Source organism: Culex quinquefasciatus, chromosome 2 (genome assembly GCF_015732765.1).
Source record: "Culex quinquefasciatus strain JHB chromosome 2, VPISU_Cqui_1.0_pri_paternal, whole genome shotgun sequence".
Classification (NCBI taxonomy): Eukaryota; Metazoa; Arthropoda; class Insecta; order Diptera; family Culicidae; genus Culex; species Culex quinquefasciatus.
In genome coordinates, this window is record NC_051862.1 from 18,556,560 (window position 1) to 18,579,464 (window position 22,905).

The 22,905-nt window shown below is 35.7% G+C and overlaps 1 protein-coding gene across 1 annotated transcript in view; it reads left to right on the top strand.

Annotated features, from left to right (window-relative positions):
• LOC119767739 overlaps window positions 1–21,341 on the top strand; it is a 33,819-nt gene extending 12,478 nt beyond the window's left edge. Inside the window, 6 exon segments of the mRNA XM_038257105.1 lie at window positions 13,014–13,636; window positions 19,002–19,089; window positions 19,312–19,397; window positions 19,655–19,762; window positions 20,446–20,505; window positions 20,569–21,341. Coding sequence (XP_038113033.1) covers window positions 13,529–13,636; window positions 19,002–19,089; window positions 19,312–19,397; window positions 19,655–19,762; window positions 20,446–20,505; window positions 20,569–21,033 — 915 coding nt within the window. The 5' untranslated portion in view covers window positions 13,014–13,528 and the 3' untranslated portion in view covers window positions 21,034–21,341.
• Window positions 21,342–22,905: the final 1,564 nt, after the last annotated feature.

The following is a 22,905-nucleotide window of genomic DNA, read 5'->3' on the forward strand; positions in this document are numbered from 1 at the left end:
TCTTGTCGTGCTATCTTGTCACTCCATGAAAATTGATGTAAGTGCGACAAAAGGCCAAAGGGATTTCAGGCCAGGAAAGTCAGGAGGCGTTTGTCGCACGTACAAGCTAGACTCCCATAAACATTTGTAATTATAAACCGGGACTCCAGTAACCAACTTCAACTAAACTTTGTTACAATGCACAGAATGGTGAGCCAAACAAAACGTGTTTGATATTGTTTACATTGCGTGCTCTCGTTTTTGAATATTCAAGGTCAAACATTAAAACGCGTTTTTCTCGGAACGTCAAAATGGCGGGTGCGACAAGATAGCACGACGACGTCGATTTTTTTTAAATTTAGAAGATCTTCAAAATAAATGATTTCTAACACAAAAATATAATTCTCTAAACTTTTTAGAAATTATTTCATATTTCCCCTAAGAAATGTTTTTTGCTACTAAGCGTGGAATTTTTTTTTTCAAAAGTAAAATATAGACAGACAGCAAATCCAACCGCCGAGGCTGCGGCGCGGTGCTTTATTGTATTATTAGCAGTTAAGTGGAATACTCATTTCGCCTCTACGGCGGTGGAAGCTTTCCAGTCGAGATTGAGTATACTACTTTTGTCCTGGTTGTGAAAAATGAGCATCTCCTAATTTGATGTATTTTTCATCTTTTCGAACAAAAGACTAATTTAAACCATTTAAATTTATGTTTAACAATAAAACAATATTCTATAATTCTAAGAGTAACATTTCGGCATTTTCATGAAAATTCCGGTTAACGGAAAGATCTGAATCTTTTTACAATGCGGAAAAAATATGCTTCTACAATGCATGGGAAGCGAACAAAAACTTGAAAAGCAATCGAAAGTTCACCAACTCAAACAAAATTTAAATTGATTAATTCGGGAAATAAAATAGGGCATTATTTGAATAGCTTTAAGAAAAACATAAAAAATATTGATTAAATTCCGTGTTCAACTAAATTCAAAGAGAAGACCAAATTTTCTCGTATCATCAGTCTGAAAAAAAAAATGAAATTCTGCGTGTCCTACTTTCCCACCAAAAAAGCCCTCACTCCCCGCTTTAAGCATGAATGGTTTCGGCTCGTGTGGGAAAAGCGCGGGAAATGAATTTATAACATTTTATCGTCGACAGATCAAACAAAAATTCATTTACTGCCAGACGCGCTCATATTTTTGCCCCCCGCCGACTGTGTTTTTTGTTTGCGGAAAGCTTTTGCATGTATTTATGAGCTTCGTATGAGTATGGGTGTGGCTCTGTTTGCAAACCTGCCTTCAGCGTGGTACAGATAGTGGAGGAGTGAGCATGCAAGGTAAATAAATATGAATATTAAAGTTCTCAGGCAAAGTTTTTACCATCAAATGAAAAAGAAGCTGTTCTGTCGGTTGAGGTCTTACACAACCCTGATCGTTTTACTCTGATTTTTTTTCTACCATTTAAATTCCATTTTTTTAGTTATAATCAACTAGGTTATTCTTCGCCAACTCACACAGCAGTTGCCCCGACCCCTCTTCGATTTGCGTGAAACTTTGTTCTAAAGGGTAACTTTTGTCCCTGATCATGAATCCGAGGTCCTTTTTTTGATATCTCGTGACGGAGGGGCGGTACGACCTTTTCCATTTTTGAACATGCGAAAATAGAGGTGTTTTTCAATAATTTGCAGCCTGAAACGGTGATAAGATAGAAATTAGGTGTCAAAGGGACTTTTATGCCAAATTTAACGCCCGATTTGATGGCGTACTCAGAATTCCAAAGAAAACGTATTGTTCATCGAAAAAAAAAATTTTAGAAACTCCCTTAAAATGACTTGTTCAAAAAAAAATTAACAGTCTATTAACTGACCAAAATTTTCGTAATTGAAATACGCTACTTTTGGTATCCTAACATATAGAGGTCATCGCTGAAATTTTCGTGTCATCTCAGTTTTAGTGAAAAAAGTTGATTTTTTGCCGATTTCGTCATTTTCCCGTTCTGGCGCGTGGCGCGTCGAAAAATCCAGATTTTATTTTTCAAAAAATTATATCTCTGAATCCTGTTTATGAACCTCGCCCAATTTTTGATATTTAATGTAAAATTGTACGAAGATTGTATTATCAGATATAGGCTCTTTGGTCCAGATACCGTCAAAACGGCATTTTATGTTTTCAGACTTTTTGAAATGTTGGGCTAGATTTCTGAAACTTCAAATTATTTTTTTCTTGGAAGTCAAACTTATCACCTTTCATTTGCGCCCAAGACAGCTAAAATCGGTTGAAATGGAGCAAAGTTATGATTTTTTTTTTAAGTGGTTTTTGTGAATATCGACGAAAATTGCAATTTTTTGGACCACCCTTACTCGGCATAGGCCACCCTAATAGCCAAATAAAAAAATGCGGGTCTAATTATTTTGGCCAAGGAACCCCCAGAAAAACTTTGAGCAAAATTCAAATACTTTTATTTTTATTTTTTCTTTAACTTTCATATGGAACTGCTGTATAATTACTTCAAAATGTATTAGACACATTCGCAAAGCTAGTATAATAGTTGCAAAATTTTAAAACGTTATTTAAAAGAAGAAAATGTTGTGATTAAATTCTACATAGATCCAAGCTTCTAAAACCAACTTTTACAAACTTTAAAAAAATTATGAGCTCCACATTTGACTCAAGTCAAGTATTAACTTCAAAAACCCAAATTTATTCTTTCCAATCAGCGAAAAAAAAACCCTCAAAACTATCTCCGGAAATCCGAAATATCTCCGGTGGCCAGGAACCATTTTTTCCAAAGCTGATAATAACCTGAAAATGGGATAAATTTCCCGTCAAATTGAAGTGTTTTCATTGAAATTTCCGAGTTACAGCAAAACAAAATTGAAAAAAGGATGTCAAACCGTTGTAACGTCACGGCCGAATGTGTCATATTGATTTATCACACATCTGAATGGAACTCCAAAACTTTTTCACTACACCCAAAATTCAGAGTCGATATAATCGTTCTCTCAAAATTTATTGAGGGCTCAGTGCCAAAATCGATAGAATAATGGTACCAACTCACACCATCATAACAAATGAGTTCATTCGTTAGTTGAATCAATAAATCTCCAACAAGTGTCATACATCGACTTCTGACTTCTCCTTGGTCACCAAGCTGTGGTGGCCGAGGCAGCTAAGTCATTGGATTGGTTTATCAAAGGTCTCTGGTTCGATTCCCGTAGTCGACACTTTTGGTTTTTTGTTTGACGGATGAACTTTTTTTGCAAATGAACCTCGAGAGAATAGTTCTATCGCCCATCTCGAGCTGTGTTCTCTGCGTCCGTGAATGGTACCACTATTCTCTCGACTCGAGACCATCATTCTCTCGTACTAGCGCTGCCAGTTTTGGGTGTAAATTAACCAAATTGAAATGACAACATTTTGAAAATCATTTTCCGTCTTCACTAGTTTCCTTGAGGGTTAAGGTGGTAGATGGTTTCCTTCACTTTTGGGGCAATGACTGTCAATGATAGGTTTGAATTCAGGGTCCAGAAAATAGTAAATTTAAATGAAAAACTAATAACTATGTGTAAAATGCTTCTACAAACAACACAAAGAAAACCATTTTTTGATTGAAACATTCTGAATCAAGATTTGAATGTTTTTCTAAAACAAACTTCTCCGCCAAATGGCCGATTGGGGATAATGCCTTCCAGAGCCTTAACGAATACGCTGACAAAAAAATAGACAACCAACATAAATTTATTAGTTGTTCATGACGTTAATTTTAGTATATTTTTTATTTTTATTCTCTATTTTTTCATGCAATAAAATGTGTTTAAAAAACTGTAAACCACTTGCTTCAAATTTACTCGGAAATCATTTTAATTGAAACACATCATTAAAGCTACATCAATCAATGAACAAAAATATATCATATACGTGCCACATGACCAAAGAGACGCCCTTCGTTGAAACAAAACCAATCAGCAAATGTCAGCAGCCTTCCAAAAAGGAAAGAAAAAGGCTTTCAAAGTATCATTTTTCAAACGAGCCAAATCAAGCGTCACGGCGCAGAGCGTCGCGACGTCACCACCAACAGCACGTTTCCAGGAATGGCTTTTTAAAGATTGAAACAAGAAGAATTGAAACACCACACTTTCGCCCAAACCCCACCACACACGACAATCGGACCGGCTCGTCTGGTCGGAAGAAGCCATGATATCGCGATATGGTGATTTCCCTTCAAAATTGTCATTTTAGCGACCAGCATAGGTTTCTCTACCCTAAATTATGCGGTAGCAATTTTCTTTAAAAGTTCCCAGAACGTCTGTATCTGAAACCGCAACTGGCCGTAGCTTTGTATCAATGTCGACTAAAAGCGCCTCCATTCCGTCTCGCCTTCTTTGACGGTACCCGTCATACCCCGCTCTCTGTCAGATTTTTGGTGAATGTTTGACGAGGCTCGGGGATAAGCCTCGTGGCATCATTTCCCGGAAAAAAGTCATGGTCTACTTAGCGCTCACTGCGTGGAAATTGCTGTTGGTTACAGGGGGTTGCCTCGATATGTTATTTCTGTGGTGTATATCTACGATGACTTTACACAAAAAAAAGTTCACTTTCAAAAATGCAAACAAAAGCAAAAAAAAATCGCTTGTTCACCGTTCAGTGAAAAAAAAATCCGCCCTTCAAAGCGAGTGCTTCTGATTGCACTGATTGATGAAGAGACTTTTCAGGTTATGTTTGCAGGTTGTAAAGGGCGTGACAGCCGCCGTCGTGTGTCGGTCGATCCTTTGTACCGAAATCAATCCGTTCGCTGTCAGACTCTGATTCGGTGGAATTGTGAAGGACTTACCCATCGAATCGGTCGAATGTGGTCGCAGTGATTGATGTCGGATTGGCAGCAAGTCTCTTTACGCCCTCAGGTTTTTGGAAAAAAATGTCCACTCAATTCAAACGAGTGGAAACTGCGCACACTTGTGGGATCTGGTTTTCAAATGAAAATTTATTGCTGGAAACGGCTCGAGAATTGGTTGAGCGTAGAAGGGAAAAATTTAATCGATTTGAAAACACGCTGCAGTCAACAATAGAATCACGTTTTCAAGTGAACTTTAAAAGCTCATTCAAACAGATGTTTTCATTGAGAAAAAATCAAAATATTACGCTTTACGAAACAATAAATTTGCTTATTAAACATGAAAACTTATTGTGAAATTCGAAGAAATTTAAGTCTATAATTATTGCACAAAGAACATGAAAAGATTTTTTGAAATGAAAACGTAATTGAATGGAATATTAAACTCCAATCACTAAGACAACATTATTTTTCCTCAATTGATTTTATCCGTCCATAACAAAGAATCGATTCCGCAAGAGAATGGGATCAGTTAATGCGATTTGCTCGTAAAATGCCGAGAAGCAAACATCCGCTGCAGTGAACGTCAGCCTGGATGTCGTTCTTAATCGTCGGAAACTGGCACGGTGATGCCAGGAACGGAACGCAGATGCACCCGTCAACGGCAGCTTTTCCACCGGTTGGATCAATAAAAACTAATCTTATTAATTTTCAATCCAACTTTCCAAGTTCTTGTTTCTACTCCATAAAGCGACTTCTTGATCCTTCTTTTGCGCGTCGTGCCATCGCCAAGGAGTAGGAGTGGCAAGCCCTCCCAGGCCAGAAGTTGATTCTTATCCGGTGTGAGCAGAGGGGAAAGATCAGCCCGGAGAAGACCAAGCACCAGCACGTCATCTAATTTTATTTCACTCTGCAAACCCAGTTTACTGGAGCATGGTGGGTGGGTCTATGGAAAAAAAATAATTTTAATTCAAAAGTATGGTCTAGTTATTATTTTTTTTTTTTTTTTTTGTTCAAAATCTGTTTTTACCAAAACACTTAATTAGCATCATATAACAAAAAGTATTGTTTGGATCTTGCGTAGATATATTTCTCCAAAAGACGAAAAATAAATAATCGATAAAAAAACAGATACTCGATAATTTTAAATTTTCAACGTTTTAAAAATTGCGATGCAAAGTATGTTTGTTCCAATATGTCCTTTGGGACCATCCACAAACCACAACCACGTGGACACTTTTTTGGGAATCTGTTACCCCCCCCCCCCTCGTGGACAATTGTCCATACAAAAAAAAACTTTTTTGTATGGATCGTGGACAATCGCCATACCCCCCCCCCCCTAAAGTGTCCACGTGGTTTATGGATGGTCCCTTTACAATGAACGACATTTAAACTAAATATCATTTAAAAAAAAGTTAGTTCTATTGCTTTTCATAAAACAGCCATACGTCTCCCATATGAACAAATCGCTGAACGATGATAAGAAATTCTCTGAGATTTCGATCATTCGATTTTTTATTTGTATTTTTTAATCCGACTGAAACTTTTTTGGTGCATTCGGTATGCCCAAAGAAGCCATCAACCGAGCCACGTAGCCCAGTTGTAACGCTTCCGCCTCGTAAGCGGTAGATCGGGGTTCAAATCCCGGCTCGGACCAACACAACTCGTCGCCATCGTGCTAACTTGTCGTACGTGCATTTTGGGCCAAATTGAGTTAAGAACGCCATTTTGTGCAGCTCACAATGCCTCACCTTTTGACCTTCACAGATCCCCAAAATTCGATTTCAATCCTTAGATATTCAACAAAAACTGAAAAAACTCCGTGCATTTTTGTCACTTTATGTATGAAAGTAGTTTCAATCTTGTCGTGCTATCTTGTCACTCCATGAAAATTGATGTAAGTGCGACAAAAGGCCAAAGGGATTTCAGGCCAGGAAAGTCAGGATGCGTTTGTCGCACGTACAAGCTAGACTCCCATAAACATTTGTAATTATAAACCGGGACTCCAGTAACCAACTTCAACTAAACTTTGTTACAATGCACAGAATGGTGAGCCAAACAAAACGTGTTTGATATTGTTTACATTGCGTGCTCTCGTTTTTGAATATTCAAGGTCAAACATTAAAACGCGTTTTTCTCGAAACGTCAAAATGGCGGGTGCGACAAGATAGCACGACGACGTCGAACTGGTGATCTTTTCCCTTCTGGAATCGATTGCTTAGTAAAGGGAAGGTCACAAACTGAACCTTATCACGACACCTTAGGGAGGCGACCTATGGAATGTTAACATTAACCTTAACATGTTAACATTAAGTTGAGAATGAAACTGCCACTGAATCCGCTTTGTAAATGCCGGCCCGATACTCTTCAAGGGTGTTCCCCTCAGGAACTGGGAAAAATTTACTTTACTTAAAGAAGCCATCATTAGTTCGTCCATATAATTTTCCATACAAATTTTTTGATCGATTTGGTGTCTTCGGCAAAGTTGTAGGTATGGATATGGACTACACTGAAAAGAAAATGATACACGGTAAAAACAATTTTGGTGATTTTTTATTTCATTTTTTCACACTAAAACTTGATTTGCAAAAAAAACACTATTTTTATTTTTTTTTAACTTTCTGATATGTTTTAGAGGACATTAAATGCCAACTTTTCCAAAAAAAATCAGAATGGGCAACAAATTTTTAACCGAGTTATGATTTTTGGAATCAATACAGATTATTTCGAAAAATCAAAATATTGGTCGCAAAAAAATTTCTACTTCATTTTTCGATGTAAAACCAAAATAAGCGTAATATTGAATGTTTAGGCCTTTTGAAATGTTAGTCTTGATTTAAAATTTTTGAATGTATTGTTTTCAAAAAGATCGGAAAATTTCACGAATGTTTCATATTTTAACATTGTAAATCGGACCATTAGTTGCTGAGATATCGACATTAGAAAATGGTGGGTTGTTTGGGTGAGACTAAGAAAACATCAATTTTCCTGTTTTTAAACCTTTGCATGGCAATATCTAAGCAAAATATAGATAATTTTCTCACCTATTCAAAAATATTTTTTTCATAAGTGGGCAAACATGGGCCCTAATTTTTAAAAATTAATAACTGCGACTATTTTGAAAAAAATACCTTAAATGGCTATAACTTGCAAACGGAGCACTTTATCAAAGTTTCACTAAAGTACTTTTTGATTGCAAATTTGATTTTACATCGAAAAATGAAGTTGAAAAATTTTTGCGACAAATATTCCGATTTTTTGAAAAAAATTGTATTGAGTCAAAAAATCATAACACGGTCAAAGATTTTTTTGCCCATTCTGTAAATTTTTGAAAAGCTGGCATTCGATGTCCTCTAAAACGTATCAGAAAATAAAAAATAAAAATAGTGTTTTTTTGCAAATCAAGTTTTAGTGACAAAAAGGGAAATTAAAAATCATCAAATTGTTTTGTACCGTTTTTTTTTTCATTGTAGTCCATATCCATACACGGAGAAAAAAGAGTTCCCAAAATCGTGAACAAGCGTTCATGAAAATGGGAACCACGAACAAGGTGTTCAAATTTCACGGTACGTTTTTCAAAATCGTACCATGGGATTTGAACACTTTGTTCGAGGTTCCTATTTTCATGAACGCTTGTTCACTTTTTTGGAAACTTTTTTTTCTCCGTGTACCTACAACTTTGCCGAAGACACCAAATCGATCAAAAAAAAATCATTCAAAAGATACAGATTTTTGAATGATCACATATCATTTTTGTATGGACACCTGCCAAATTTGTATGGAAAATTATATGAACGAACTAAAGATGCAAAATGGCCGGATTTTAGCCGGATTAAAAATTCAAAAATTAAAATTTAAGAAAAAATACCGATTCCGTAGAGAACTGCTCTGATGATGATTTTTTCATTTAGCTGAGCTTTTTTAACTGACTTGGCATATCCGGACAGACAGTATTAACATAATGTATGCCATTTCAATAGCAAATACTGTTAAAATAACAGAAAATGTTCAGGAATCTTCTTGAAAAATACATTTTTGCATAAGAGTTCAGTAATCATTTAGTTTGAACGGCGAATTGACTAAAACATGGACGTTTGATTTTAAATTCGAAGAACGATTTTTGGTTTGCTATTTGCAACTCTTTACAATTTTTTACAGCACTCTTCTTATTTCGATGCACATGTGCTCTCTTGTACTTCCTTGAAAGAAATCCCAGCAAGCTTAGTAGATACAAGATGGGCAGATGGGCTGATTATTGCATTTTTTCCATAAACACCTGTTGAAACTTTTGTACAAGAGTTGTGAAGTTCTTTCCGGTTGCAATTTTTTTTTCAAATAGGGTATTTGTCCCTATTTTGGGCCTACTAAGCCGAGCGCACTTTTTATTTGATGTATTCTTATTCTTAGCTTTTATTAGAAGAATAAGTTGGTTTTTTAATGCTAATGCTCTTACTTAATCACATTTTTGACGAAAATACTTTATATTTCTGTATAAGCCCGACAAACTGAAACATTTTTTGTCCCTATTTTGGGGATATTGCTTCTAGCATACGACCTTCTTTGTACATATTTTCGGCCTACCTTCTGATTGGTTGAAATCTCGAAGCACGTGGCGATTTTTTTTTGACGCACGGTTCAGCCCCAGCTCGTACAGTGCAGCCGCACAAATTCGGTCGACAAACATGCTCAATCATTGTGATGTTTTAAGACACAAATCAACATTAGAACGATTGATTTCACTAGCATTACGTGCATAATTAGCTTGGACATGATTTATATAATTCTTTACGAGTTTTAAACATAATTAAACATTTGTTGCGTAGCCAAACAACAAGCCCGTAATATGCAAGAAACACTGTAACTTGTGAAAAGCGCACACACACACACTGTCACAATTTGTAGAAGTGTCAAATGGACTGAACTGTGTCAAATGGACGGCTCTCATTCGTGTGCTGAGCGATGAAAGCCGGGCGCTGTGTGTCAACAAGCCGTAAGCTAAAGTGGTGAAATTTTTCGACCTAATGGGCAACTAGCGATTTGCCAAGAAAAAAGTGATGAGTGCTATTTTTATTGCTTTATTTCTCATTTAGGAGGAAAAAGTGAATAATTATTGCCCACCAAAATGAAGATAATGACTGCACGTATCATTATCAAGTGACAGATTCTTGCCAGATTTGGTGAAATGCTCAATTTCGTTGAATTAAGTTTGGTAGACCCAAAATAGGTACTAGGCCCAAAATAGGGACAAATACGCTAATGAAGCTTGACTGAAGCAATAAAAATTATGTTTGATATTTCTCCAAAAAAAAATCATGACTTGACCAAACAAATTATTATTGTCTTGTGCAATCGCTCAAGAGATGACATTTTTTCCATCTAAAAAATACTTTGAAAAATTAAAACAAATCAAATCTCTGAAATAAAATTACAAATACATTTCAGGCCCAACATTTTTTTATTGTACTTGAGCAATTCTTTACCAAAACCGGAAATGGATTTTATTTGTATTTTTTTTTTTTGATTTGGCTCAAACTTTGTGGGGGCCTTCCCTATGATCAAATAAAGTATTTTGTGTGATTGGTTCATCCATACAAGTCTCCATTCAATTTTGGCTGCTGTCCATACAAAAATGATATGTAAATATTCAAACAGCTGTAACTTTTGAGTGAATTTTCTGATCATATTGGTGTCTTCGGCACAGTTGTAGGTATTGTTGAGCACTATTGAGAAAAAAATAGGTACACGGAAAAAATAGCAGATTTTTTAATCACCTTCTTGTTCACTAAAACTCAATTTCCTAAAATATGTATTTTTTTGATTTTCAAGATTTTTTGATATGTTTTAGGGGACAAAAATCCGCATTTTTTTGAGCCATAGAGAAACATGGTCTAAAAATCTGCCGCCGAATTATGCATTTTTGAAAAAATAGTGATTTTTGGAAAAAAAATCGAAGTTTCATGCAAAAACAAGTTTGATATTATTTTTTAATGCAAAATTGAATTTGCAATCGAAAAGTACTTTACAGATTTTTTGATAAAGGGCTCCGTTTTTTTTTTCAATACTCGTTGTATTCATCTTACTCGGTAAACCTCATTGGATAAAAAGACGACTCGTGCTGAAAAAAATCTGCTTTTTGCAACTTGTTGCAGAAATTACTTTTCTGTATTATATTATTAAAAATTACAAATTTTTAAAACTTTCATTCAGGGAAAATTGAATAAAAATAATTTTCACTATAACATAAAGGCAAGAATTTTGTATAGCTTTTATCGCACCACGTAAAAAAATACATAATTAGTTTTTTTTTCAGAAATGCTTTATGCTTTTTCTTTACCAAATCGATCATTAACATATCTAGAATTTTTAAAAGGTCCAATAAACAAAATATTCCAATTTTAGCTTTTTAGGTGTTTTTAAACCGCCTTGAGCCAGGGGTTTTCGAACAAAAATTTTGTTTATTGGACCTTAAAAAAAACTTATGATATTTCCTATTGTCATTTTTGAAATCTTTTAAAGATTTGTATAAGAAAATGATTGTCAGAAATGTCAGAGAATCGCTGAATAATTACTCACTTGAGTACGTATTTTTGAAAATAATCTGAATTTATCAAATAATTCCCCCCAGCAAGCCCACCGTCCACAACCAAGCAAAACAAAACCACCCGGCAGCTGCTGCGGCAAATTCACTCCGCTCGCTCAAGCTAAGAGCTGGCCTCAATTCCAACTTGGTGCCTCCAGCTTGGACTTGTCTTATCATCACCAGCAGTACTGACTGCAGAGGGCAGTTTATCTTCGCTAAGCTCGTGGGAGTTGGTGGGCTGAGGGTTGAGCATCCGTGTGTGTGTGTGTGTGTGTTTTTGCTTTCATAAAGTTTTATTTTATGGCCGCCGTTCTTTGCAGATGATAGTTTCTGAAATTACTTACATCCCATGCGAGGGACGCGGTTCCACGTCGATCCAGATGGGGAGTGCAGCGGAAGGGTTTTGAAAAGCAATTCAATTTGGAAAGTGAACCTTCATAGTTTCCTCGATCATGAAGTGCACACTCTGCTGCTTAATATTCATGGCTTTTATTGGATTGAGTAATTGCATTTATAGTGCCGATTCATACTCTGCAGCTCAAGTTCCACTTCGAGTGATAGAAATTTAATCCGGGCTTCAAATATTGATTTGCCGTTTAGAGAAACAAGGCACCCCGACCCCACTTCCGGTTTGCGTGGTCGTAAAAAATCGAAATCAGTAGCAGAGCTTATCGAGATGGCGGCTGCGCTGGCGACCCAAAATTTTGCCAATTAATTTAGTGTGGGAGGGTGAAGGTCGAGCTTTCAATACATTTATACGCTACTGTTGGGAATAATTAACTCCAAACAATTCGGAGGCGAAAGTTTGCGTGTTGATCAATGTCGGGTAGATTAGAGGGAATTAGAGAAAGTTCGAGAGGGTGTGACTGCGAACGATGGGAAGTGGGCGAAGTTTATAGTGCGAGGCTGTTGATTATTATAATTAGATGAAAACTGTTATGGGCAGATCACGCAGAAATAAGAGAAACTTTTTTTTGTTACCTGTTTTAGTATTTTAAGGACGTCATCATTCATGAAATTTTAGAAAAGTTTTTTGATCTAACGAGTTTTTTTTTATATTAGTATGTTCCACTGTGTAGAGCATTAATACATGCCACTTAGAGAATATTGATAAAATGATGTTCATCAACATTTTCTTAAAAATATCTAACTTCTTGAAGTTCTTTGAACACTTGTCTACCAGGGTCAGTTAGAATCCATTCCATTCCGTTGTATTTAATTTGTACTCTTCATTTTGCAAAAAAATCTCAAACCTATCAAAGTCACCCCGGCTTAAGGTAGCAATATTCACCACTATGCCAAATCTTTGCATTACAATATATTCTTAAGACTTTAAACCCAACTTATTTCGCTTCTGTTCATAATTTTTTGATTGAATTAAATCAACTAGAGATGGATTTCACATCAGCAATAGTCCGTAGAAACGGAATATCGAATAAATTATGTACCACAATTCTTTCTAGGAAATGCAAGAGTAAGAAAAAAAAATCTTCTTCGAACCAATCTATCTTATCCAACTCCTCTCCTCTATACAGCACTCGAGTTCCCACTCGAGCATCGTTAGTGGCAAATAAAATTTTCATCCTTTTTTTTTCTTCTGCATTTCTTCCGCACTTTTCCAGGGGGAAAACTTTATCAACCTGGAACCGGGAAGCAAAGCGCAACGTAGACAGAGCCATCAAGAATTCAACGGCTGCCGGACATCGATTCGAGTCGAGTCAAGAGTTTAAAATTCCAACCCCGCATCACTACTATTCGCAGTCGAAGAACTTGTCGAAAACAGACGGACACAACCGGGGATAGAAGAACCGGGGCCAAGATGCACCGTGAAACGAGTTATTTGCATCTTTAGCAAGTTCCTGGCTGTGAGCACGTGCCAACCAACGCAGTGGGTTGAGGTTATGTACAGCTGAAAAAGTGATAAACCAACCGGAAGTGAGCAAAACTGCGGTGCGGTGTGGCGATAAATATGAGAAATAGTTTCTCCCCTTAAACGATGCCAACGAGAGTGAGCTAAAAGTGGACCACAGAGGAAAAAAAAACAAGCCTACTCACTTCACTTGAAAGAACCAACGGCGCATAGTTCTTCCAGAGAGCCCCTGAAACCGGAAGCGGAAGCAGAACCAGCAGTGCCAGCATGATGAAGTCGGCAATTTTGTACCCGTACGGGCCACTCCGCGCTAATGGATGCTGTCGGATGCTTCACGCGAAGCATCTGGCGCTGACGAGTGCCATCTACACGCTGGTGAGTGAACCACAGGGGTGTTCGGGCTGTCATGGATAAAGAAAGATAAATTTGGAAATCGATGATTTGGTAATTAATCGCAGCTTAGCATTAAGTATTAACTGTTGTTTTTGAAAAAAAAAAACTTTGCCGAAGGTTTTGAGTAAAACAGCTTTTTTTAATGTACATCTATTTGTCTGTGGAAACAACCAACTCGACTTGTTATTTGAGGGAAAGCCTCTTGCTGCTGGCGGCAAGCAGCTTTTAGTGTTGAGTGCCGAACAATTTCCGTGGGTTTATCGTGTAAAATGGGGTAAAATGAATTAGCTGGAATATGAAAATAAAATGATTATTATTTATTAGATATAATAAATTGAAATAAATTTTCTTTTTCTTATCCTAATTTAACAGTTTTCAATGCATGAGTAATGATTGAAATTTTGCTCTTGAAGGGAAAAGGTTTTAGATGCCTTGTTGATTTTTTTTGTAGATTCACTGATAAAATGAAAGGAATTTTATTCAATTCACGGTTAAATATGTAAATTAAAACTTAGCCATATAAATTTTACAATTCCAGGCGAAACACCACTATCCAAACAAAAAATATTAACTCAAATACAGCTATTTACACTACTATGAACCTCTTTATAAATTGGCATAAATGACGTTTTTCTAACTCATAACACGGTGTGTTTTCTTGACCAAACTTATGATAACAAATTCAGCAAGTCTAATATCTGACACCATGAATGAAGGGTTCTTTTCCGACATTTTACGGGACCGTCAAAATTTTGAGTATTTTTTCCAATTTTTTGTTTATATATTATAGTTAGGCTTAGTGATTTTTCAAGCTCGAAAATTGCAAATTTCACGGGGTCCTCAATTTCAAAACACAAAATTCCACGCAAATTTCGCGGAACTTGAAAAATGTTAAAAAGACTTTGAAAATTCTATGTTTTAATAACAGAAACTACTTTTTATGCTTCATTATATATTATTCTTCAATAAACTAAAAAAAATCTTCACTAAATTTGAATGCGACACAAAAACACTTCTAATTTCAAAACAAATCCTCCTGGTTTAAGGATATATATTTTGAAACAAAATGTTGGGCACGCGTATTCTCATTTACTGAACTGCTCATTTAATATTCGACTATTAAAGCTTAAATGTTTTCACTAATTTGTTTCTGTCATATCATTTTACATTTTATTGAATTTAATATCGAAGCAAGATTTTAACAATCTTCTCCGGTCAAAATAAGTAAAATAAATTGAATTTTCTGTGATATTTAGCCCATTTAACATATTTGTTAAGGGTTTTAGCTCACTTTTCACAAATATTTGCAACGACATTATTCTAAATGAGAAAAGAAAACAAAAAAAAAAAACAAATATTTTTTTTACTTTCGCGGGAATCATCCACCCAAATAAACAAATATTGTTAAAATAAAACAGGCCCAGAAAGAAAATTTGATATGTTTTTAGAATGTGATTCCAAAGATATAAAATACTCTTCATTTTAATTTCAATAAAAAAAAGCTTAATTCTTTTAACTTCTTCCAAAACTATACCTTTCAAATGAAATTGCAGTTAAATTTTTAATACAGCGATGAAAATATTACTAAATTTAGTTAATTAAAAAACTCAAACATCTGAACATTTCTTCAAATGGCTCATATCAACTTGATATACATATACAGCAATTCCATTTGAAAAGAGCCTAAACCAAAAAAAAGTTCTCCGATCGGGCTCAAAATTTTTCTGGGGGTTCCTTGGCCAAAATAATTAGACCCGTATTTTTTTGTTTGGCCATTAGGGTGGCCTACATCGTGCTAGGGTGGTTCAAAAATGGCAATTTTCGTCATTTTCGCAAAACCACTTTTTCTAAAATCATATCTCCGCGCCATTTCATCCGATTTTAGCTGTCTTAGACGCAAAGAAAGGTGATGAGTTTGGCTATTTGGGAAAAATAGTAAAGTTCCAAAATCTAGCTTAACTATTGAAAAGTCGTATGAAAACTTAAAATGGCGTTTTGACCGTGTCTGGACCAAAGAGCCTATGTCTGAAAATATTTTATCGGATTCCTCGGAAAATTTCACATAACATATCAAAATTGGCGATGTCGAACCGTACGTTTCGAGATATGATTTTTGAAAAACTGCGTTTTCGACGCGCCACGCGCAAAACCGGAAAATGACGAAATCGGCAAAATCAACTTTTTCCACTAAAACTGCGATAACTTTAAAATTTCAGCGATGACCTATAGATGTTATGGTACCAAAAGTTGCGTCTCTCAATTACGAAAATTTTGGTACCCAGACATGTATAGGTCATCGCTGAAATTTTAAAGTTATCGCAGTTTTAGTGAAAAAAGTTGATTTTTTGCCGATTTCCTCATTTTCCCGTTTTTGCGCGTGGCGCGTCGAAAAACTCAGTTTTTATTTTCAAAAAATCATATCTTGAAAACGTACGGTTCGACATCGCCAATTTTTTTAAATGTTACGTGAAATTTTCCGAGGAATCCGATAAAAATATTTTCAGACATAGGCTCTTTGGTCCAGACACGGTCAAAACGCCATTTTAAGTTTTCATACGACTTTTTCAATAGTTAAGCTAGATTTTTGGAACTTTTTACTATTTTTCCCAAATAGCCAAACTCATCACCTTTCTTTGCGTCTAAGACAGCTAAAATCGGATGAAATGGCGCGGAGATATGATTTTTAGAAAAAGTGGTTTTTGCGAAAATGACGAAAATTGCCATTTTTTGCCACCTAGCCACTAATGGGTCTAATTATTTTGGCCAAGGAACCCCCAGAAAAATTTTGAGCCCGATCGGAGAACTTTTTTTTGGTTTAGGCTCTTTTCAAATGGAATTGCTGTATATATTCAAGCTTTTTAATTGAAAACAAATCAAATTTAATGATATAGTCTTTTTGGATGAAATATTTATTAAGTTGTTTGTGTTATTTAAAAAAAATGATTTAAGAAAATTGATAAATTTAACGAATTTCTCGCCGTCCACGAAATCGTCAAAAATCACTAACCCTATATTAGTAATTAATCCAGGGTATTCACTCGCTTAATTCTACAGTAGTTCGTAAGATTATTTTTATTCCTTTTTGAGTTTGATAACAAGAAGAAAAATCATTGTGAAAATTCACACAAACATAAAATTTCACGGGATTTCGCGGAAAAGTCAAATTTCGCGGATTTCACGCTGTCCGCGAAATCGTGAAATTTCACTAACCCTAATTATCGAATTTCTTATGAATATGCCAACATAATTTAGCAATATTTAACGTCAAATAAAAAAATTGCGAACCAAATTTATCATATTTCTAGCATTTCTTAAAATAACCCCAAAATTCGGGCTGGAAACCCCAATACAACCAAATAAATATCTTCTTTTTTTTCTAATCAATCGCATTGTCGAGAACAGTTTCTAAAACAATTTCCCCTTAAAAATAGCAATTTTGATTCAATAAAAGCAGAGATATCGTAAAATTTCGTAAAATAGAAAGTATATTTCTCTAAAAATTTCAAGATTTAATTCCCTTTCACATGATGAACACAGCCTATAGGCTGAGGATGAGATGAGAATGAGATGAGAATGAGATGAGAATGAGATGAGAATGAGATGAGAATGAGATGAGAATGAGATGAGAATGAGATGAGAATGAGATGAGAATGAGATGAGAATGAGATGAGAATGAGATGAGAATGAGATGAGAATGAAATGAGAATGAGATGAGAATGAGATGAGAATGAGATGAGAATGAGATGAGAATGAGATGAGAATGAGATGAGAATGAGATGAGAATGAGATGAGAATGAGATGAGAATGAGATGAGAATGAGATGAGAATGAAATGAGAATGAGATGAGAATGAGATGAGAATGAGATGAGAATGAGATGAGAATGAGATGAGAATGAGATGAGAATGAGATGAGAATGAGATGAGAATGAGATGAGAATGAGATGAGAATGAGATGAGAATGAGATGAGAATGAGATGAGAATGAGATGAGAATGAGATGAGAATGAGATGAGAATGAGATGAGAATGAGATGAGAATGAGATGAGAATGAGATGAGAATGAGATGAGAATGAGATGAGAATGAGATGAGAATGAGATGAGAATGAGATGAGAATGAGATGAGAATGAGATGAGAATGAGATGAGAATGAGATGAGAATGAGATGAGAATGAGATGAGAATGAGATGAGAATGAGATGAGAATGAGATGAGAATGAGATGAGAATGAGATGAGAATGAGATGAGAATGAGATGAGAATGAGATGAGAATGAGATGAGAATGAGATGAGAATGAGATGAGAATGAGATGAGAATGAGATGAGAATGAGATGAGAATGAGATGAGAATGAGATGAGAATGAGATGAGAATGAGATGAGAATGAGATGAGAATGAGATGAGAATGAGATGAGAATGCATTTGCATACTATAAATTATATTAGTACAAAAAACTTAAATAAACGATTGTATTGTGCTAAATTTGCTGATATTTCTGTTTAAAATATGTCCAGTTTTTAAAAAACTCACCTTGAATTTTAAAATGGCGAAAGTCCCAAATACAAATTTAAGCAAAAACGTAGAAATCCAAGGAAAATATTTTAAATTGAGCACAATTTCCTGGTTTTGAGTGATGGTCGAGTTATTTTATACAAATTGTTGAAACAAACAACGTTAGTCCTTATAATTTTAAATGTAATGCTTCTTTTGTTACTTCAAGATTAAATCATGAATTTTTATTATTTTTAAGAATCCTTGGGCTTCAATTAACCCCATTACACAATATAAACTTACGTTGAGTATCTGAGCATGCGGTTGATGTGACGTCTTCAAATGCCGCAGTTGTAATGGAAACTTGAAAGCATTTTATTTCAGCACTTTGCTAAGCATTTAATTGCACACCCTTATAAGTGCACGCTTTTACGCCAAGCTAAGGGTTAAATTATTCTCACTCGGGTGCTCTTTAGCAAGGCATAGTTATGGATAGAAATCTAATAAGTAGGTTATAACAAATTTCGCTAGCTTGTCAAGATTAAGACAAAATCAAATCAAAAGTTTTTCACTCAAAACTTCTTTTCAAACAGTATAACTGCAAATTAAATCTTGATTCGTTTCCAACCTATCCATAAACCAAAAAACCAAACACCTTTTTTTTATTCGCAAGTTACACCCACAAAAATCACAATTCGCTCTCCTTGTTCAGTGCAATACTGCACCCAGCGCAACAGAGATAATCAAATCCTGGTGTAACCAGATTGCAATATTTTCCCATTTTTCCAGCTCTCATCGCAGCCACGCAAATCTCTGTCGAACGGTGTCCTTTTTATGCTTGTTTCCCTTTTTTTCGTCCTCAGAACATTTCCATCCTGGTCGTGCTGCTCTACTCCTGGCGGATCAGTGTCAACGTGAAAAAGTACAGCGACCTCGAGGACGTCTACTATGGTATAGCAATTTCCGGTTTTTTTTTCGATTTTTTCTACTGTCCTGGTAGGATTATTGGTAGCTTCAAATTGTAAAAAATCCAATTTTCAGACTTGGACAGTAGGAACGGAGTTCTTTTTTGTTTGAAATCTTAAAAAAAATCCAATTTTATTATGATACACTCGTTCAACTGTCTTTTCAATCTTTTTTTGTTCATTCCCTGGCATCTGGACGTGTTTGAAGGAGTGCAAATTGCGTACTTTGCAATCATTGGGACGCAGTGCTCGATGATTCTGCTCAGCGTGGTGCTGATATTCGGCATCTACAAGGTTAGATTTATTTTCTTTTTTACTACTAAAAAGCTACAAAACAATGTTGTATCTCAAACTGTTGGAATACAACTCGTGCAGCACCGAAAAAGTTTTGACAGTTTTATCAACGATTCTCGCCGTTTTGCTTGACCTCTCAAATATTTTTATCCAGTCCCTTCTACAAACTGCTTTATCGCTGATTCAAAATTCGCTGGCAAAGTGATTCAATTAAAACGGATTCGTGTTGCTTTGCTTTCCGGTTTTTTGTCCCACAGGAAAATATTGGCCTCGTGGTGCCGTGGATAATCGGATTCATCACCTTTATGGCGCTGGAAGCTGTGGCGATGGTCTACTCCAACGTGCTGCGGGACCACGTGAATCGGGTAAGTTGTGATTGTCATAGAAATGTCAAGTTGGAAAATTTTATTCAAGAATGACAGTCAAAATTTTGTCAAACCGAAAGCAACAACACATAAATTTTTCTAATAAATTTGATAAATTTTACCCACTTTTGAATTGCTTAAACACTAAAATACTAAAATACTAAAATACTAAAATACTAAAATACTAAAATACTAAAATACTAAAATACTAAAATACTAAAATACTAAAATACTAAAATACTAAAATACTAAAATACTAAAATACTAAAATACTAAAATACTAAAATACTAAAATACTAAAATACTAAAATACTAAAATACTAAAATACTAAAATACTAAAATACTAAAATACTAAAATACTAAAATACTAAAATACTAAAATACTAAAATACTAAAATACTAAAATACTAAAATACTAAAATACTAAAATACTAAAATACTAAAATACTAAAATACTAAAATACTAAAATACTAAAATACTAAAATACTATAATACTAAAATACTATAATACTATAATACTATGATACTAAAATACTAAAATACTAAAATACTAAAATACTAAAATACTAAAATACTAAAATACTAAAATACTAAAATACTAAAATACTAAAATACTAAAATACTAAAAAACTAACACATTAAAATATAAAAAAAATAATTTTCTTTAATTTTCATCAACAGCAATTCGATTCCCTGTGCAAAGCAGAAGTGGCCTTTTTTATTTCTCGGGCGTTCATCAACGTAAGGATTCCATCGTCAAATTAGTTAAAACATACTTTAACCGTTTCAACTATCACCTTACAGGCCCTGGCCATGTGGGCCGTGACGCGCTTCTACAACCTGCTGCGGGCCGGCGTCACCTGGAAGGGACCGGAGGTGATCGAGCTATGACACAACTCGAACGACACGGAGAAAACGCTGGCGTCTCTCCGTGACGAAACGCACCTGATCGTGCGGATCCGCGGCCCGGACGGTGACGACGACTACGTAAGCGTTGGCGGCGGTCGGCGGAGCAACCACGCCGGGAGTGGCACCGGCAGTGAGGACGACGATGGGGAGGAGGACGACGACACCGACGACAATATGATTGACACTTCTGGTGGGCGGCGGGGGAAGCGACGGGGTCAACGGGGCAACAGCCGGAGTTCGCGCTTCCAGGACGACGACGATTCCGGCGAAGACGGCGAGGAGCGGAGTGCCGGAAGTGGCAGCGACGAGGACGATTCGCTGCTCGTGGCGTACGACAGCAACTCGGTCGCGTCCGTCTGACACTATCGAAAGATGGCCCGGGCCATGGCCGAGTTCCAGCGGCAGGCGGACAGTGCCGTGTTGTTGTTCTTGATTATATTTTGTATTGAGGTTTATGCGCAGATTTTTATATTTTTCTAGACAGGCCCTCGAAAAGGAAGGGTGCCAGGTTTAGTTGTTACGTATTGCGGTCAGGAGTGTACGGCAGGTATGGATGGACCCCTTGTGTATGGTAGAATCCTTGTAAATACAGCATTCCGGGCAAGCAATTCTCTGATGTTTTGTCGATCTAATATCAAATGTATTTTTTTATTTGATTGGAACTTCGTCATTTTATGACATTAAAATGTCAATCATATTTTCCTTAATTATTAAAATAATCAAAATAATAATCAAATTATTTTTTTGCGTCATTTCGACAGCATTGACCTGTGATTTTACATAGTTTAACTTGATTTTGAATTCATCATGTTCGTTGCCATACTGATTATGTCTGAAACAAAAACACCTGCATCCTATCATTTTCTTGAAGTAAACAAATCAATCTTTTTTACATTCAAAGATAAGTTTTTCTGTGTATTGTAAAATGCAAATAAATTATATGAGAAACTCTATGCAAACAATAAGTTTTTAGAACTAATCGCATTTATGCAACTAGGCTAAAAAAAACCTTCATTAAATTACATAAACTGATGTTTAAAATCAAAGAAAAAAAATCCAGTACTGCTGTGATAAAAGCGGAATGAATTCTGAAAATCAGACTATCAAGAGAATTGCTAGACCAAGTTGAACGTGTTAAATCTGAAAGAGAGAGCTAGATCGAGTGAATGAGTGCCGTAAAATCTGAAACCTTATTTACCCAAAAGGAAATCATTCAAAAGGACAACCCAACCAAACAGGCTCCGTATTTATAGCCACTAGTTACCGGGCGAACGCAAGTTCCGACAACAACAAAGAGTAAAAACAAGAGCAAACGCAAAAGTTATAGAGAATGTTGTAAGCTAGTATTATATAGATATATATTATACATAAACTAAAAGTAGTAGGGAAAAAAACAAACGGGAAAACTAAAGGTGGAATAAATAATGAATGTGCTATTGTACCAAAAATAAAACCACAAAAAAGGAGCGTGCCCACATTACTTATGCCGAAAATTACGTGTTCACCACCATCGTCAACGCCGTTGCCACTGCGGAGAGGTAAGCCCCTCCAGTCTGGAATTAAAATATCATCGTAAATTCATCAAACACAGCTCCCCTGCCGAGTTGGGACCGGAAAGGGCATTAATCAGGCGGCAGTGTGGAAGCAGTACGACGAACATCTTAATTACTTGGAAGCAGCAGGAAACTGGATATTTGCCCCCACACAGTTGATTCAGCTTTTCTTTGCCTGCGGTTGGTATCAATCAATTAATAAATCGATGGATGGACATTTATTCGTTTTGGGAGCTTGTTTCATAATTAATTTGATCAGATAATTTTAGACGTTCGGAGAAATACGACACGTGTCACTCTCCGCCAACTCGCACAGCAGTTGTCTTGACCCCTCTTCGATTCTCGTGAAACTTTGTCCTAAGGGGTAACTTTTGTCTCTGATCACGAATCAAATGTCCTTTTTATCGATATCTCGTGGTGGAGGACCGGTACGACCCCTGCAATTTTTGAAAATGGGAAAAAACGTGTTTTTGCAGACTGAAATGGTGATGATTTGTAAATTTAAAAAAAACAACATATTTTTCATCGAAAAAAAACTAACAAAAAATTATTTAAAACTATCCCATTTTTTGTTACCCGGGCAGACGGTAATAACAAATTTCATGCAATTTAAATAACAAATCGTCAGTTGTGTGCTATCTAGTAACTTTTCGAGAAAATCGATTTTTAAAGTTTGTTG